Source organism: Lepisma saccharinum, chromosome 26 (assembly GCF_977018435.1).
Source record: "Lepisma saccharinum chromosome 26, izLepSacc3.1, whole genome shotgun sequence".
Lineage (NCBI taxonomy): Eukaryota > Metazoa > Arthropoda > Insecta > Zygentoma > Lepismatidae > Lepisma > Lepisma saccharinum.
This window is the reverse complement of record NC_139254.1, coordinates 20,965,725-20,984,453: the sequence shown is the minus strand read 5'-3', so window position 1 is coordinate 20,984,453 and position 18,729 is coordinate 20,965,725. Positions and strand designations below refer to the sequence as shown.

The following is an 18,729-nucleotide window of genomic DNA, read 5'->3' as shown; positions in this document are numbered from 1 at the left end:
AAATAGGAAGGGCAGGGGAGCAGTCGGCCTCAGATGTTTGGCGGAGTACAGCAATGTAAGAGGTATCTTTTTCTCTGAGGGGAGCGGCTGGGCGAGCTTTCTTTCCTTATCATGTGAACCGACGGCGGGGATGTTAACATTCTTTCTTTTAATACACACACTTGCTCTTTTCGCATTATTCCAATAGTTTATTTCATGTGGGAAACCGGGTACACAACACACATACCTTCAGCCACCTTTTTTGGTACTGAGGGTTATATTTTTTTTTTACTCGTGGAGCCAGTGGCTACGCGAGTCTACACACTCTCTTCGGGAAAGGGGGACAGGGTACACCGAAATGTAATTTTGCGAATAACGGCCAAGCATTAACTTCTGTAAATATAATATGAATAAACCTATATATATCTAAAAGGAAATGGGCGTTAAGTTGTAATTTGAAGAGGTACGTGTCTATTGCCTAAACTGGCATCCACAGAACTTCAGGTACTGCAAGTTTTTAAACCTCGGGACAAGGATTCAAAAATGTATGGTTGTGTATATTGTGTATGTTGCTGAGAATCAGCTTAAAAGCACAAATTATACCGTTACATGCTCCAATAACTTCTGTCGAAGTAGAAAGACCATTTTCTATTATGAAAAACATTCTCTCTGACAGACGACTATCAATGAATGTTGAGAACTTAAAAAGCACCTTGGAGTTATGTGCAATCAAGACGGAGAAAATTGAAATGCTCTTCCCAATTTAGATTTTACCATTTTGCCAGAAATTATAGATAAAAGTAAGCGACTTCTAAATGTGGCTTTTTTCGGTTTATTTTGCCTTTTTTTCATTTTTAGTGCCTATTTACCACATTATAAATGCCTTTTTGCCTGCCTATTTTAACGAAAATAAATGCCTGAACTTCCGGGCTCTACTAATAACCTTGGCTAAAATGGCAACAACGAAGGTAAAGCAAGCATATTGCGTAATGGAATTTGCACGAACAGGGGCAGTTGTTACAGTTCAGACACACTTTCGTGCGAAATTCAAGAAACGATCACCACAAAGACACTGTGTACGTTCCTCCATTACCACAGGACCTGGACAATTTAAAGCAGCGCATCTCTCATGCAGTGGAGCTGATAACCGAGGATATGTTGGAACATGTCTGGCAAGAAATGGATTATCGTTTTGACATCTGCCATGTTACCCAGGGTGCTCATATCCAACAATTGTAATTGCCCAATTAAATTTACAACCTTCCTTTCTTCTTTCCCACCAGAATTGCTTTTGTATCTCTTTTCACTTAAAAATAAATTAACCTTACTTTTGTACCATTCTTTTTGAATAACCCTGTATATTTCTAGGTAAGTGCCTGTGCATTGATCATTACAGATAAAATCCATATCTCGTAATTGAGCGAAGCTAGAAGAAATCTAGAGGTTACATGTGATGCGAGACTCTTTGACAGCTCATTGTAAATTGCTTTTCCCCTTCAGAAAGAGTTTTCCTACGGTCGGTCCCGGTCTAATATTCCTGGACAAGACAATTATGATTATTTTATAGTAAGCTGCACGGAATAAGCGTCGCAAGTGTGCAACCATGACTAGGAGGGGATGGGGGTCGGGGGATACTATAAAAAAAGTGAATCGCGCGAACCTTTACAATCCACTCTGGTAAAAGAAAAAAAAGTGAATATCGCCTGGCGGAAAATTTCGCACAGTGGCCTCTGCGGGACTCCACCCAATATACACCAGTGGTGCCAACTCGTGTATAATAATTGCCCTTCAGGACATAAAAAGATTTCCCTCTGAATTTATCCATCATATGGAATTAAGTTAGACCTTGGCGGGCACATCAGGACAAGATTGTATTTACATAGAATCTGCATATGATACTCCATCCGTACGAAAATATATAGTTTATTAGTGCACATAACATGAGCAATGCGTGAAATAAGTGGGTATGTGGGGGCTCTGCTTAAAATTTCTGGCATTGGTTTGCCTTCGTCCCCAACAATTCAATACAAGCCCCAATTTTGCCCCCGATCTCCCTATAATTAACAAATGCTTAACTTTTGTCCATTTTGGCGGTAGATTCACCTTTATTTAACGGTAGTTGTTTCATTTACGAGGAAATAGTGGTGACGTTGTCGCTTCAAGGTGTCCTGGATTCGATCTCCGGTGGAGGCACATAATGGTTGGGACCCCACGATAAACTGTAGATCCAGTCCCGATTAGCCTATCTGTGCATAAAATAAACTTGGAATCTCAAACGAGAAAATGAATACAAGGAGAACGGCAAGATTCCGGCTTATAATCACTAGAATTGTTTCAACTATACACGTAAATTTCATAGGCGAGTGATGCACCGCGTTTTGAGAGGCTATAATAATAATAAAGTAATAGGACTATACACTATAAGGGCCCGGGACTTTGTTATAACATCTTTTTCATTTGGCTTCGGATCTAATATTGGGGTGAGATCTTTACATATCTGATGAAAATATGACAAAGCATATTTTGACATATTTCACGAATTTTGCTTTTTTACAGCACATTTCTTAAATTTTGTTGTAATAAGACATATTTCTGTATAATTTCGTAATTCTCTCGGTTATTTCATATTTTTTTCTTCGTAGCTTTAGCACAACGGATAGTTCGTATTGTCGATGGCAGGATATGGTAATTACGGAGAAAGAAAGGTGCCGTCTTTTCTTAGTACAGAACAAAAATACTCCACTTTTTTTTTTTATCCCGCCGACAATTGATAGCCATGCAAACATTATTGAGGAAAAATGTTCTCTCTCATTGTTGCACGGGAAGTAAAGAAGTTTCGTTCTCATTTCTTTGCCTTTTTCGCTTTTCACAAATATCAGTCAAAGGTAAAAATAACATTCGGTACATTACAGCCCCTACTCTACTCCATCGGCTATGGAAGAAATTCGAGACTACTGTTGTGCATATTTTTCGCTTTACTGGGAATATTTCTGCATTTTTCTGACATATTTGTAATTTTCCAATTTATATGACATAATTACATACATATTTTACAGTTTTATAGGACATAAAGTACCGGGCCTTAACTATAACAATTGTCGGTTTCACGGTCAAACGAAATAACAAGGATAGAAGGGTGTTTTCTTGAGAATCGCATCGTGATACTTGACAAAAATATTAGTCATATTGTAAGTCGCAAAAGTCTATTTTCAGTGAATGTATAATGTGAATGTGCAAAGAATTAACGTAGTTTATACAATTGGCTTAACGGTGGCTGGGAGATGGGACGGGACTACTTATATAAAGGTTTCAACGCCAGATATTCACTCACCCCAGCATAGGGAGGAGAAACACTCTCTAAAAAGAATAAATTCTAAGTTCTCAGTCTTATAAATCCTCGTAAGAGAGAAACTGTCCCCAGACACGCCCTTTTTTAATCTCAGTGTAGGATGGAAGGAAAGGTACGACAAGTGTAAGGAAGTTCGCTGGCTCTCGTTTAAGGTTCCGCAGTAGCAATTGCCTGAAGGGCTGAAGGAAGCAACGGAAAACCCCAGCCAGTATAGCCTGGTAGAGTAATAAAGTTAAAAAATAATAAAACTTAATAATGTTTTCCTGTTTGTTGACTCGTTTCGACGTTACAAACCCTCGGAAAACGGAATTTTATCCTGAGGGTGTATGCAACCACGCAGCGAAGTCTTCCAAATTGCTAAAAGGATTTACTTAATAATTACTAAAAACAGGTGGCCGCGGTGGCTCAGTCGGTAACGCGTCTGACTACCATGCTAAAGGTCCCAGGTTCGATCCCCGGCCGGTTCAAATCCGGGAACTTTTCTAACGATGGAAGCGGCCCCGGCGCCCACCCAGCGTCGAATAACATGGGTACCTGGGGGAAACCCTGGGGGGTCAGGCTGATCACATCACCCCCACTCACGACCGGATCAAGAAAGTGTGGGGCGTTACCCCCACACCCCCTATACGCCTTCATGGCGTAGTGCTATGCACAGGGGAGCACTTTACCTCTTTTATTACTAAAAACAAATTAATGGGTTATCTATAAATAACCACGTGGATAGATAACCCGTAGGTAAATTTGATTAAGGTACAACTTTGAATATCATACCAAAGTTTCTGACACTTAAATCTCAGTCTCGTCTCCATTTTGATTTTACACACATCTCTCTCGACTCTAGATAGGATCTGGTCTTATTCTAGTTTCGATTTTTACAAGCCATACCCAGACATGAACAAGAAAGCTGATTTTTCAGGCTTTATGAGTATTATTTTTGTTTGAAAATATTTCCGGGAGAATTGACCCCTCCATACTCTTATCGGCACGCCCTTGTCATGACACAAACAAAGTATCTTCCAATTCTCATGCAGATCTATATTTCCCACATTTCCCCTTTTCTGTACAATATCCTGGCTAAATTTCTCGCATGGCAACACTGTTTTACACTCCAGCGCCCTTGGAACGGAACAAGCCACACGATTCCGCACAAGACTCCATCTATTGAGCGAATATTAAGTTGTCTGCTCCAGTTATGCATGAGATCAAATTTGTCTTCATTCTCCCGCCATGACATGACATTGACGTCAAGATGAACAGTTACGTCTGCGTGACGTAATTATCACGACACTTCACAGGGACGCAAGTCAACAAACTTCACACACGAGTGCCAGCAATTTCATGTTCTGAAGCATCAATGCGGCAGAAGAGTTGTTCCTTATGAAGATAGAATGCGTACAGGTGCGTCTGTCAGGCACTTTTTGTGTTCGGGAATATTCGTGTGACGTAGGTACTAATACAAGGACATGGCAATTTGCACAAAATGTTTGTTCTTGTAGTGCCTTTTAACCTCGCCCTTTAATAAAGGAAAATTGAAATTTGAAATTTGAAATGGCAATTCAATAAATGTTAACGGCACGAGCCACGACACAGGGCGGCAAGGTCCTTGTATTTTGAAAACTGAAAATATAGTAAATTTCCGTTTCTTGTCATTATTAGATATTGTTACATGCAGTGCATTTTTTCTGGGAAGAAAGGTTCCGGTACAGTTGAATGTACAACTATTGCTTGGCAAATTTGCCCACAACAATTTTTACTAATTTTTCTCTTGCACCATACGTGTTTTAAAGGGATGGATTTTTACGTATGCTTGTGGAGAGGTTGTCAGCAGCTTGTTTGGCATTTTATTTCAATTCTTGGGGCCTCCCCGATGGCGTAGTGGTAGCGTCGTCGCCTTGTAATCAAGAGGTTCCGGGTTCGAGAGGCACATAGTGGTTGGGATCCCATTTAAACTGTAGTCCCGATTAGCCTTACTGTGCAGAAAGTGGACTTAAAACACCAACTCAATCAATCAATTTCAATTCTTGAAGCTCTCATGGAGAATACACTGTGATGGACAATTTGCTTGGAAATACTTGCTGTACTCTTCAACTTGGTTTGTTACTGTGTTTATTCTAAGAACTCATGAGCGTCCGCAGGGGAAGGGGTTGCTTTGTCTCCCCTTAGAATATGGAAAATTGCCTCTTTCCTCCTTGCATTTGTAACTCTTTTGTCTCTCTTTACTCGAATTTTCTAGCTTTCAACCTCTTATCAGTTTTATACGACGCACGCTTTTAGAAGCGATATCGGGTGGGGCCACGCAGAGGGTGTGCGTGGCGATCAACCAATGGCAGGAGTGCAACGTTGTACAGTTAGGAGACTGTGGCGCGGAAGTTAAAAGCCGTGTTCTGTATTTTTCTTGCGCGCAAGAAGTTTTCATAAAACTCGCCACTTTAAGGTTCATCATAAGATGGGGAAAGACATTTTGTACCTGACTGTCCAAATCCCATGAATTTCCGTCGCCTACAGCAGGAGTTATCGTTCCTTGAAGAAACAAGGGAAACACCTTTCATTTCCTTCAGCCGATTTTTTTCGTCGCCACCGTGTTGACGCAGCTGAGTTGTTGTGTCTAGGGAAAACTGTGGGTGTTAAATTCGTCTCGATATAAACAATGACACTTCATTGTTCTGGGCGTTCTCGAACATTGATAGTCTGGGTCACTTTGAGTTCAGCGTTTTCGTAGCAAGGCCGGTGTAAAATTATTCGCTCATCGTTCACTCGTGCGCCACAAAGAACAGTTTGTGAAAAGATGAAATACAGCCCTTTCGTGCGTTAGTGTGTGTTCCGTGTGTTCTTTTTATTTTAAATATTGTCACTCTCAAATCTTAGCACCAGTAGTACAGGCACCAAGGGTGCAAAATCTAATCATTAACCTCCAGGAGAGTGATTCGGAAATGAGTGAAATCAGTGACACGGAGACCCATGGGCGTCCTGGAGGGGGGGCCGTGCCCCCCTGCAAAATGAAAGTCAACCAAAAGTTATATATTTTTCACATATAATTTCATTACAGCCACAATAATATGTGTTAATTATTGCATGAATATGATATTCAAATTTAAGCAATGTTTTTGAGGGAACAACACTAGCCTATTATGGAGGAAAATGTGCCTTGTTTGACCCCCCGGAAAAAAGCACCTTCCTTTCCCCTCCCTGGAAAAAATCCTGCGGACGTCCATGCGGAGACCGAGGAAGACGACGAGAGCGGTGATGAATAAATACCTTCAAGCTTCTTTCAGGTATGGGTTTCTCGTATATGCTACAGTGATATGATAATATAATCCTGTGTAGAAATATTCACTATATTATTTCACTGTACTCATATATACCGTGCATGCATTATCAAAAATAATGGACACATCGCGAATTTTCTGTCCTTCCCTTGCGCTAGCAGTTAGTTTGGCAACAGCGCAGTAGCACTGGCTGGGTATTGGCCGAACTCATGTTCCTTCTAAAAGCGTGCGCCGAGTACCCTTTGTTTGTGTTTACTTCCTCTTTTCTCCACACCATCTTTTTGTTTCCCTCCCCTTTTCTCTACCGATCATCTGCTATGTCTCTTCCTTCTCTCTCTTTTCCTGTTTTACTCCGAATTTCCCTTTTCTTTCTCTCTCTCTTTCGCTTCCATATTTCTATCTTTCTTCTGTTGCTCTTTATTGTCTTTTTCAGTCTCTCTGCGTGTGTATGTGTGTGTTGTCTCGCTTATTAATTTCTCCTTATCTGTCTCCCCAGTGTTGAATCCAGCCACTTCCTCCGTGGTGTACATCAAACTTCATGAGGGGGGAGGGGTGTCGTAGTCATCAAATCACAATACCAATAAAACAATTCTAATATTTTTAATTACCCCTTACTTCTGATATGTAATTATATTAAATGAAGTGAAATTCGTTTGATTATCATTTTAAGAATGAAACTTTCTGTGGGTTCCTCGTCCCTCTCAGCATTTCACACGTTCACACAAGCTTGAAGCGTATCATGATCCATCGTATTTCTTAATTTAGCAGTTATGAAAACGGACCATAATTTAAATTCGTTCATTATTTTGACCTTTAATTATAAAGCGGACTGAATCAGTGCTTATTACTATGAAAAAATGAGAAAAAAATACGTTCTGGTGAATGAAAAAAAGCCAAACTGAACATGGTTGCCAAACTTCGTAGCTATTGTCCGAATGCTCTAAGTTGCTGAAATTTTCAAACGGGGATTCCCCACCCCGGGCTACCCCCTGAATTCATCACTGCGTCTTTCCTTCTCTCTCTCTCTCTCTCTCTCTGTTTGTCTCTATCCGTGGCTTCTTTAATTCTGTCCCTTTCTCACAATCTTTTCCGCTTATTTCCTCTTTTCCTCTCCTATCTTCCTTTAAAGAAATATATGCAAGTTGAACCTTCATGCAATCCGGGGCGGACCAGTCCCCGGGGTTCAAGGTGGAAACCTAACGGTGCCACACGAAGCTTTGATCGTGACCTTGACGTGGTCATCTGACGAAGTGGAGCCTGGGCCACTGATAATCCTACCTGGCAACTTTATGTATATAGAGGTCCTTGTGACAGAGACGCGGTGGAGCCTAGGCCACCAAGAATAATCCTGCAATGCAACCACTTATAGACCATTTATGTGATCTAACAGACTACACGCTACCCTGAAGACGGAGGCAGATTCAGCCTCCGAAACGTAGGTAAATCTCTTTTAAAAAATAAATGTGGTTAAAAGTCCAAAAACTAGAATGAATAAATGACCACTGATTAGCTACAAGGAAGAATACATTCCTTGGATGATTAAGATTCCTTATAAATCATTATTCTTAGAAAATATGCCTTCTTCGCATTGTGTTTTAAACGTTTTATTTGTTTGAAACATGTTTTTTTTTTCGGTTCTTGTTTAAAACACTGTGTAAAACATTCAAAACGAAAAAAAACTGTGTTTTGTTTCTTTTGACAAAAAGCACATTTTGCCAACCCTGCGGTATCGTCTAGAAATCCTAGACGAGACCAAAGCTTGTATCGGTATCGTCTCTAATACCAACAAGAAATTGTGTTGATAGTAATCTGCCTGACTGACGCATCTCTGATTATTCCACACCTCCCCACTTATGAATTTACTGCACTTTCCATCGATCTGTCTATAACTAGCCCCCAAAATGCAGAAGCACCAATGGCTGAATACCAGCAACTGTTTTTAAAGCTTAGATTACAGTAAAAAAAGTGAAGTAAGGTGCCCCCCTTTGCTATGCACCACGCCATGAAGGCGTATAGGGTTGTGGGGTTAGGGCCCCACACATTCTTGATCACGACCGAAGGTGGGGGTGATGTGATCAGCACCACGCCCCTGGCCGCCTTTACCCCCCGGAGTTTCCTCCAGGTACCCACTTTATACGACGCTGGTTGAGCGCCGGAGCCGCTTGAACAGGTGGAAAGATTCCCGGGTCTCTCGCATGGTAGTCAGACGCCCTAACGACTGAGCTACCGCGGCCTCACACAGTGAGGTACTTCGATCTAAGTTTTACTGTCTTTTATACAGATGGATCAAAATCGGTTGAATCAGCTTTGTTGTTGACTCTCATAGTTAGTTACGCTTTACACCCTGCCTTCCATCTACACGACAGAACACTATGAAGGCACTGGACTTTGCTGAAGTTCACGGTTTGCCGATTGTTCTCATTTGTACTTATTCGCTTAATGTGCTCCAGAGTCTAGAATCACTCTCTTCCAGGAAATCCATACCGCAGCGTATTTTTCGACGACTTCTATTCCTGTAAGTGCTGAAGTCCGCTTCTGCTGGGTCCCCAGTAACGTGTGCATCAAAGGTGTTGTTCCACCTTCTGTCAGCGAGCTGCAGAATGTTTTCAATTCTTCCCTTCTTGACACCTGGCAGGAAGAGTCCACCATCGGTGCATGACAGTGACGGCGATTGGGATCCAAAACCGGGTTGGGGGGCAAAGTGCAAAAACTGGAAGGGGGGAGCAAAGACAGTATATTTCCCTTTGTACATAAGGTTTAGCATAGTGCGGGGGCAAAAGTGGATGAAAGTGTGGTGCATCACGTTCGTCGTACCGTCCCTGCCATCGACAAGAGTCCAATTTAACTTGGCTTCGCATCAGACACAGTCGTCTGACATATCGTGATTTGCTGCATTTGTTGCATGTAACGTTGGATTCAGTGTTAGTCATATTCTTATCGAATGTGTTTCATCTTTCCGACCCCATCTGGAAATGATGACGTTGTTTTAACAAATATTTTTAGCTTTTTGAGAAGCACGAGCTTTAAACGCTGTCTCTGAGACGTTTTTAGTATCTCCGTACCTTTTTAACGTGTTGTGTATAGTGGAACTACAGGCAAAAGAGCATGCGCAGACCCGTGACTCCTGTGCATCGTACTCCCACGTGAAGGGGAGGGGTAGAATGGAACATGCTTCCTTATGGTCCGAGTTGAACCGATGGAGGGGAAGCTACGCGAAGACTTTTGGCCTTGTGGTCGCTCTATACGTCCTGTGCAGGTTTCTCTACAACCTTTTCTCCCCTATAAACTTTGAAGGGCGTTGTAAAATGGCCTATGTGCCGACGCATCCCGAAATTTTAACTCGTTCATTCATTCATTCGACTTCTAATTTTTTAAAAATGTGATTAACACATGGCTTTTTTTTAGTAAAATGTGTCTTTTTCTTGTAATTTTTGATGAAGCTTGCCCACTTTGACACCTAGAAATTCCGTTTATGAGAATGAGAGGTTATATTAAAAATATGAATTTACATTATCGTAACACGAACTAATTTATTATTATTTCAAACAAAATGTTTTCTTTCTCTGTTTCCAGCGTGGGCTGATTGCTTCAAAAAATCACTACTACGTCATCAACCCTTTGCCTCATCGCTTTCGGAAGCGATCAGCTGATCCAGAAGATGAGTTGCTGCCGCATGTCATGGTGAGAAAATCGCATCCAAGAAACGACTGTCACAACCGCCATGTTCCCGGCAAGCGTCGCAGAAAGCGCGGCAGTCTCTTCCCTAGCGTCTACTACTCTGGATCATCGACTGTGAAGCACACAAAACCACCACCAGGAGCTAGGTTGTATATAGAGACTGCCGTGTATGTTGACAAGGATCTCTACAATCTGATGGAAGTCAACTTCCCTAAAGATACGAAGCGAGAGATTATAAGGGTTGTTCTCGCCATGGTCAACGCTGTAAGTTATGTTACTGCTACATTGGTTTGGCTTCCGAGCTAGATACAGTTGGATGCACAAGTATTGTTTGGTAGATTGTCCATAACTAATTTCATTATTCTTACTGTTGCATCCTGCGTCAGCAGCTTGTCTGGAATTTTGTTTCAATTCTTGAAGCTCTCGCTAGATGAAATAAAAAGAAGGAACATGGTGATGGACAATTTGCTTGGTGTACTTATATTTCCCACTGTATAGTACTCAAGTAACCACAACCGTTGGGCCAACTGCAGTTTTTACGTGGGAAAGGTTGGGTTTTACGTTGGTTGGCAAATTCAAGTTGGTCTTACGTTGGGCCAACGGTTGTTGCCAACGAACGCTTGCCCAACCATGGAAAAGTGAGTCAAAATCAGTTTTAAAGACTACTTTCTCCAGTTAAGACAACTTTCAAGAATATGCTGTAAATTCTAGAGTGTAAAATAAGTGACATGTTCCAGTGCTTCTTTTCGAATATTTCAGTCACAGCACATACTGGAAATATGATATTTTATTAATGAAAGTAGAAGCTATTTTTAACTTGTAGTCACTCATGAGTCACACTCGAGTCTTTCGTCAGCCGCCATGGATGAAAGATATCTCTGGGCTGGAAATTGCTTATTGTTTGTCTGTTTAGCTGTAGCAGAAGAATAACATTCTTACAGGTATTCTTGTGAAGGTGATTCAAGATCCATATGTGTAAAATTAACAATGTTATGTGCAGACTAAATTCCATGAGAGGTGGAAAACTAAGTGAACTCTACAAATTTTTTTTGTGCTACCAATTGAAGGTACCTTGAAAACAATAGCCCTGCCTACTTGGGTGCACTTTTTGACTCGCTTTGACTCTCTTTGCATCGAAGCTCTTGTTGGTTGCACGGTACAACACTGAGTCGTCTAGTCCGTTGATTTAGAGTCAAGTAGTGTATTTGGTATCTACACCATCTGCACTACCTTCCAGACCGGTGTATGTTTGGTGTATGGTCACGTGGTGTGTGCTAACTAATCAAATGAGCGTTTAAAGCAGCAGACAGGCATTTGTTGAATATTCTGAACTAGAACACCACTTTCCGTCTAGTTGGTTGAGCGTCATTTCCTTGCACCACCTTTACACCACCCTGACACTGGATTCACCTGCACTGCATCGAGTGTCAGAAAGTGCAGCCAACTAGACAGGGCTAATGATACCATATGAATGAGAAAGTGCTGTGTATTTTTTTTTTATTTTACACAAATAATTTGTACTAGTTTATATTTGGACTCACAATGAACTAATTATATAACACAAACACATCTCTACTTTAGTATTCAGAATGGTGAACCAACATTGAAACCATGCCACGAGCAAAATTACTGTTGCCCAACGGTATGATCTTACGTTTGGCCAACCATTTTCAGTACAGTTGAGCCAAGAATTTTTGGTTACTTGTGGTGTCTTCTTACAACTAGAGGTGTTCATTTTAAGTCAAGTTCGCTCACCCTCACAAGTCTTCGAGAGGGTGACGTAACCTCTGGATGTGTCTGGCCAAGAAGAATAAAGGTAACATTCCATACCCAATGTGTCCATCTGCCATGATGCCTGTGGCTCGTGACATGGTTGTTCCAAGGACATGCAACAACTAAACCTTTGATTGGTTTTTGTTATTTAGCATCACTTTTCTGCCACTTTTGGCTAATTGCAATGATTAGGATGATTAATGAAATTGATGAAGGAACACTCACAAAGAACACCCATGGCCAGGCCAGTATTTGAAACTGGGACTTCTGGTGTCATAGCATGTGGTATGACAATGAAGATTTTCTTTGCTACTTTTAGCTATATATCTTTTCGGGAGGTTGAAGTCTGCCTTCTGGATGGTGAACACCTCTGCTTATAACAGGGCTGGTGCACTCTTTTGGCTTACATACAGTGTTGTTGGTTTTGGATTGCAATATAATATAGGCACTACAGTAAAAAAAAATATGCATCAAATAGGCAGAACATTGGCACAGTCCGAACATAGTAATGCTTTTCTATAGACTGCAACATGGCTATATCGTGTGACTGTGGTGATATCATGTTGCAATCCATAACCTAAATAATCAAAAGTCTCGCACTGGCCTTGTAAGTTCTGTCCCTCTTTTTTTTTTGTAAATGTCTGGATTTCAGAATACTAACACCCTTTTCACCATTAAGAGATAAAAGGCCTTTTATTTTAAAACATCTATTGAACTGGAATATTATTTTTACTTACCAAGTATTTTGTTACAGGTGCAATTACTGTATCAAGATCCTTCGCTTGGTCGGCCAGTAGACTATGTTCTAAAACGTCTTGAGATTCTGCAGTCGGACCCATCTTCCCTGGAGCGATCGCCTGACATAGATAACTTCCTCACCAGCTTCTGCAGATGGCAGAGGGAGATGAATCCTGCCAGCGATTCGGACCCCAATCACTGGGACCATGCACTCATACTTACGGGACTTGATCTCTATGTTCGTTCAAAGAATGGAAAAATCAGCAAACAAGTAGTTGGTAAGCATACTTTCTGTTTATCATTCTTGATGTAAGTTTTATTTATTTATTGAACACAATAGGCGAATGCCCAATTACAGTGTTCTACATTTTTCTGCTTTGACTGGCACTGCTTTGTACAGGTCTTCACACACTTTCAACGGTTTTTAATAGCAGGGTTGTGTTTCTTTCAGCCATTCTTAGTAGTACTGGTGCTCCTAAGGCGAAGAGTGACAGTTTTGCACCAGATATGTATTTATTTCAATATTGTCGGAATGGGCACTGCTACTGAAAAAAAAAACTATCACACAAAACTATGAATTTCTTCCCATGTTGAAAGTGGAATCAGTTTTTAAGTTGATTATTATGTTAGATTCCTTCTGTAAAACATGTGATGAATAATTATTCACAGACTCCCATGTATTCATTATGGACAAACAACTTTGGTAAAAGTTCGATAGCGTCCCAATGGATTTCTTCATTTTTACACAAGGAACTACTTACCGAAATGAGTTTCTGTAGCATTTAGAAGTTCTTGTTGGTATTTTCTTTCACCGAGAAAAACCGATGTTGTCCGTATATGCTAAATTGAACAAAATGAGTGCTAATGGAACCTAACCTAACAGGCCTAACCTAACCTCGTAGGCATACCGCGTCCCCGTGATGCTTCGTGGGGCTATCGTGAATTTTTGGGGCTAATGTCAATGGTTTTTGGAGCTACCCATGGATGGTTTTTGGGGCTAACATCAGTAGTTTGTGGGCTAACGTCAATGATTTTTGGGGGGTAATGTCAATGGTTTAATAATTAGTACTCTTTATGTCAAAACTTGAACTTTTTCCATGAAAAAATCAAAATAGCACCTTGAAGAATCTTTCACGATGCAAAATAGGTAAGTACGAATGTTAAAAATGACTAAATAAACGAGAGAGGTTTTGGGACGCTATCAAAGTTTTACCACAACTTCAAGTTATGGTTAATCAGATGGAGGTTTTGACTTTTCCTAACACAAAATTAATCCTCAATCTGTCCTGTTCACGTTCATGTGTTTTTCTACACCGACAGAAGTTCGATATTTCCAAGAAAACAAGTAAAATAATACTCCCATAAGCATAATGCTAAGTTTCCTCCTACGACCAGGAGAAAGGTCAATGGCGGAGGAGCAGTTTAGGGTCCTCGCATCTGGCTTGACACATACTGTTCCATACATGAACAATGTATGTTCGTGAGCCATTTTTCTTATGCAATGCCAAGGGGGATCTGGGGTGCAGTTTTTTTTCTCGAAGTTCACACGCAAGTTGTCATTGTTCTAAGTTCTAACTAAGACTCTAAGTCCTACAGTAACTATACTGGAGAGAATCTAAGGCAACATGCTATCGAGAATAATAGTCTCTTTTATCTTGACTGATAGTAGTGACAGTCGGTAGCTGAAAGTAATTCCACTAGCACAGGATGCTGTTTCCTAAAAGGAAGAGTATTTATACAATTCGAGTCAGCACCTTGTCCCTAACCTATAGATTCCAGTGGCCATTTTCGCCTAAGTCCATTTCATGAAGTCTTGCTCTTCAAAGGACAAGCTACGAGTATGGTTACGGTCTCTTACACATGTAGAGAACTGGAAAACACATGAGTGTGAGACCTTGTGTTCATGTGGTTGGTCTCTATCTCTCTCAATAAACTGCAATCACACATTTGTTTTGCTAGGCCACATCCTGTTTCATAAACTGTGACATTTACCAAGGAGCTAACGGTTTTATCACTTCCTTCAATCTTTCCTAGGGAAAGCAGCGGATAATCCATCTTTGTGGCTTGTTTTGAGGAAGAATCCACATAAGAAAGATTTCTCAATGCCAAGGACTGATGTCTCAATTTTTGACTTTTACACTACTTAATGCCATTTTCAGGGTCACTTGGTACTCTATAATGAATGTATTTAATTTTTACCTCTTAATGAACATTTTATTTATTTATTTATTTATTATTATCCTGCACACAATATCTGCCCTTTTACAGTGCACAGTACATTTGAGGATTTATACACATATATTTATACACATTTTCAGATATAAAAAAATACATATAGTGGTTACATATATCATCCTTATACATTACCGTGAATAAAAAAATGAATCAAATCTTACAAGAAATCACAATTACATTCATATATGTATGTGTGTATATGTACACACATAAAGCAGGTAAAGAAAAAAAAAACAGAAATGATAAAATTAAGTAAGAGTGTTGTCCATTAAATAGCGTTTATACTCAGAAAATTTAGCAAATATGTCCAAGTGTATGCCCCTCTCTAACCATTCATTATGCAAGCTACACATTCTTCGCAGGGGAGCCATTTCTGCAGATTTTGTACAGATGCGGGAAATTGTAAAGAGTTGATTTCTTGATGTGTCCCATAGGATGAACATTTGAAAATTTTGCCATATTTTGTAAACTAGTTACAAGGTTGGATTGTTCCCTACTACATGATCCACTGTTGTGTGTAAGGCCACTGAGGTGGACTAAAAATGTACCTCAAAGTATGTGAATAAAGTGCATTAAATTTGTACAAATATGGGAAATTTGGGGAGGGGCTCAGTCTGATAAGCTCTTCATTGCATTGGTCTCCCTTGCACTGAATGTCCACTTTATTTCACTTTTGCTAATTGCAACAATGAAAATGAGTGATGAATAGATGAAAACACACTCACAAAAAACACCCATGTCAGAGCTGGAACTTGAACTTGCAAACTTTGGTGACAAGATCTGAAATCAACCACCTAACATGTTCAGCCACCAGATCATCCAGGAATTTCAGAGTGCTGTGGTTGTTTCTTCAAATATTTAATTTAAACACCATTTATCTGCATGGTTGCAATTATAGTTTGTAAATTTTATGCATTTGAAAATTTCCATACCACCAAAACCTATTCTCTAATTTGTTCATGAAACTTCTCCCCGCATTTTGCAGTTGCTGTAGGTTGAAAAATGTTGCTTCTTTCAATTAGAGTTCCTGTTTTTCTTTCCAGGTCTGGCCCCTGTGGCTGGAATGTGTACTCGTATGAGCAGCTGTACAGTAAATGAAGGACGCCATTTTGAAAGTGTTTACGTTGTGGCACATGAAATTGGTCACAAGTAAGTATTATTTTTTCTTTATCTCAAAATCAATGTTAACCAAGTTTTGTCTGTATACGTCAACAAAAGGCAAGATACAACCATTTTTCTATCTTGATATTATAGAAATTATAAAGATGTAAAACTGGTTTTGTTAGGATAATAACCAAGTATTTCCTTCAATTTATATCAGAGTCAATTTCATCTCCTACTATCGAATGGTAGGATAGCTAGGTGGCCAAGGTTATCCGTGGGGTTTACTCCATGAAGGGGCAAGAAAGGATTTTTTTTTCTTTCAGAAAAAGGGCCTGGTCCTTTGAAACATAGGTTGAATTTGAAATTTCTGACTGTAATTATGTTCTTTTAATGCTCCTACAGTGCTCAAAGCTGAAACTCCTAGCCGGGATAAGGAGGGAATGCTTGTATGATTCAACATAGATTTTTTTTAAAATTTTGATTTGCTTTATTTTACTTCACTTTTTTGTGCCACTTTTAGCTAATTTGCAAAGATGGAGATGAGTGATGGCATGATGAAATTGATGAATGGACACTCACAAACATCCATGCCCAGGCTGGGATTCGAACCTGGGACCCCTAGCATTGTAGCACGATGTGCTAACCACTCCACCACGGGGGCCAGCAATTCAACATAGAAACAATGAAGTAAGTGGGGGGATGCTTATGTAAACTATCCTACCTGAGGGGGATGCTTTGCACAAAATATTCTTAACTGGGGATAAGATCCACCCCCTTCTACTTCGAGCACTAAATTTTCTCTGGACATTTACTTTGTGGGAGGAGATATTATCTTCCTCTACGCCTTCCTTTTCTGGATGTCCTTATCCACAGCTCATCATTCGTGGAAGATTGTAGAGTTTGATTGTATGATCGATTGATTTGCTCTAGTTTACTTCACATTCTGGGACACTTTTGGCTAATTTGAGAAGATGGGGATGAGTGATGATATGATGAAATTGATGAATGGACACTCACAAACACCCATGCCCAGGCTGGGATTCGAACTCGCGACCTTTGGTGTCGTGTAGAGTTCGATAAAACTGTTCCTACTTGCAATGTTCATTCAAAACCTGAACCACGTTTTTGTTTCCTTTCGTTCCAGTTTGGGGATGCGACATGATGGACCTCTGGCAGATAACGAGTGCGATCCAGGGAGTTACATAATGTCACCGACCTTGGGAAGCGGAAAGATTACTTGGTCATCTTGCAGCAGAAGATACCTGGAAGCATTCCTCGAGTAAGTCACTTAATATAAAAGTAATTCTTGTCGAAAGGATGCTGCATCCCATTGTTGTTCAAACAATTGATTGGTACATCAGAAATATAAGGCTATTTTGTATTTGCACCCTTCACTTAATAGAACAAGAAGTTCATTATGAGTGAGCTGAGGCATTGCTCTAAAGTGGAGTTTTTGTTCCACGCCTAGAATATGCAGGCCAGTGGCACTTGACCCCACCAAATTTGCAGGTTTATTAAAATTTACAATGTAAGGGTAATTTGTTAATCTCCTGGATCATAAGGAGAAAGTAATAAAGGGTAATTCTTATTATTTTGCAAATGTAACAGTTATTTAACAACATAGTCCTGGATGCTATTTTTATTTCTATTCTGCACCCCTCCCATAAATTAAGCCCCAAGTTGCACCCATGCCTTTAAGTTTAAAATCTGCTTCAGGCCATTTCTGGAAGGAATACACAAGTTTTGATTTGATTAGATTTTTGTTATTTAGTGTCACTTTTGTGCCAGTTTTGGATAATTACGCCAATAAGGATGAGTAATGATACGATGAGATTGATGAAGGGACAATCACAAAGAACACCCATGCTCAGGACGGTAGTCGAACCTGGGACCCCTGGCATTGTAGCATGCTGTGCTAACCACTGTGCCACAGAGGTCAGCTACATAACCTTTATAATGCCTATTTCAGTCATAAGTGTCCATGTCGAAGAATTGCCTTTTTGATGAAAAATCAGTTGAATATCTATATTTCACATTGGATTCTTTCTTTTGCCGGAGGCCATCAATTGTGAATTTGTTGGTAATCAATCAGAGTGAACTACAGTGGTGGGAAAATGCACCTACAGCAACTAATTGGAATGCATCACCTAAATCTACATAACTGAATGTGTGTGAATTCTCCTTTGGTGGCATGCATTTGCATTAAGCAAACCATGGTTTAACCACTTATGACGTAGTTGAAATGGCATCAAATTGTCATTTGGTGGCACTGATGTCAGTGGTAAAATGAGCTGGGAAGGGGCTCTCTATTATATTTATAGGGACTGGACCTATAGGAGAAACCATAGAAAGCAGCTACTATGATTTATGTAAAACGAGAGTTAATGTAAATTCAGTTACGTAATAACTGTACGTAGCTGTCACAAGACTTTTTTATTTCAAAAGTGTGATTTCAGTTTGTTCATATATTCTTTTATATATTTTTCATACTTTTATAGTTTATATCCGAGTAAATACTACTGCATGATGTTTCATTTATAAAATAATACTGTGTAAATAATATATGTATACATATGTATAATAATAGTAAGTATTACAGTTTCTTAT

At 39.9% G+C, this 18,729-nt stretch overlaps 1 protein-coding gene across 2 annotated transcripts in view; it reads left to right on the top strand.

Moving 5' to 3' along the window:
* The window catches only part of LOC145979468 (A disintegrin and metalloproteinase with thrombospondin motifs adt-1-like), a 183,514-nt gene that overhangs the window by 103,763 nt on the left and 61,022 nt on the right, over window positions 1-18,729 (top strand). For both annotated transcript variants that reach the window (XM_083112382.1, XM_083112383.1), the window contains exons 4-7: window positions 10,168-10,536; window positions 12,800-13,061; window positions 16,062-16,167; window positions 17,267-17,401. In XM_083112382.1, coding sequence (XP_082968508.1) covers window positions 10,168-10,536; window positions 12,800-13,061; window positions 16,062-16,167; window positions 17,267-17,401 — 872 coding nt within the window. The remainder of the gene's footprint in view (window positions 1-10,167; window positions 10,537-12,799; window positions 13,062-16,061; window positions 16,168-17,266; window positions 17,402-18,729) is intronic.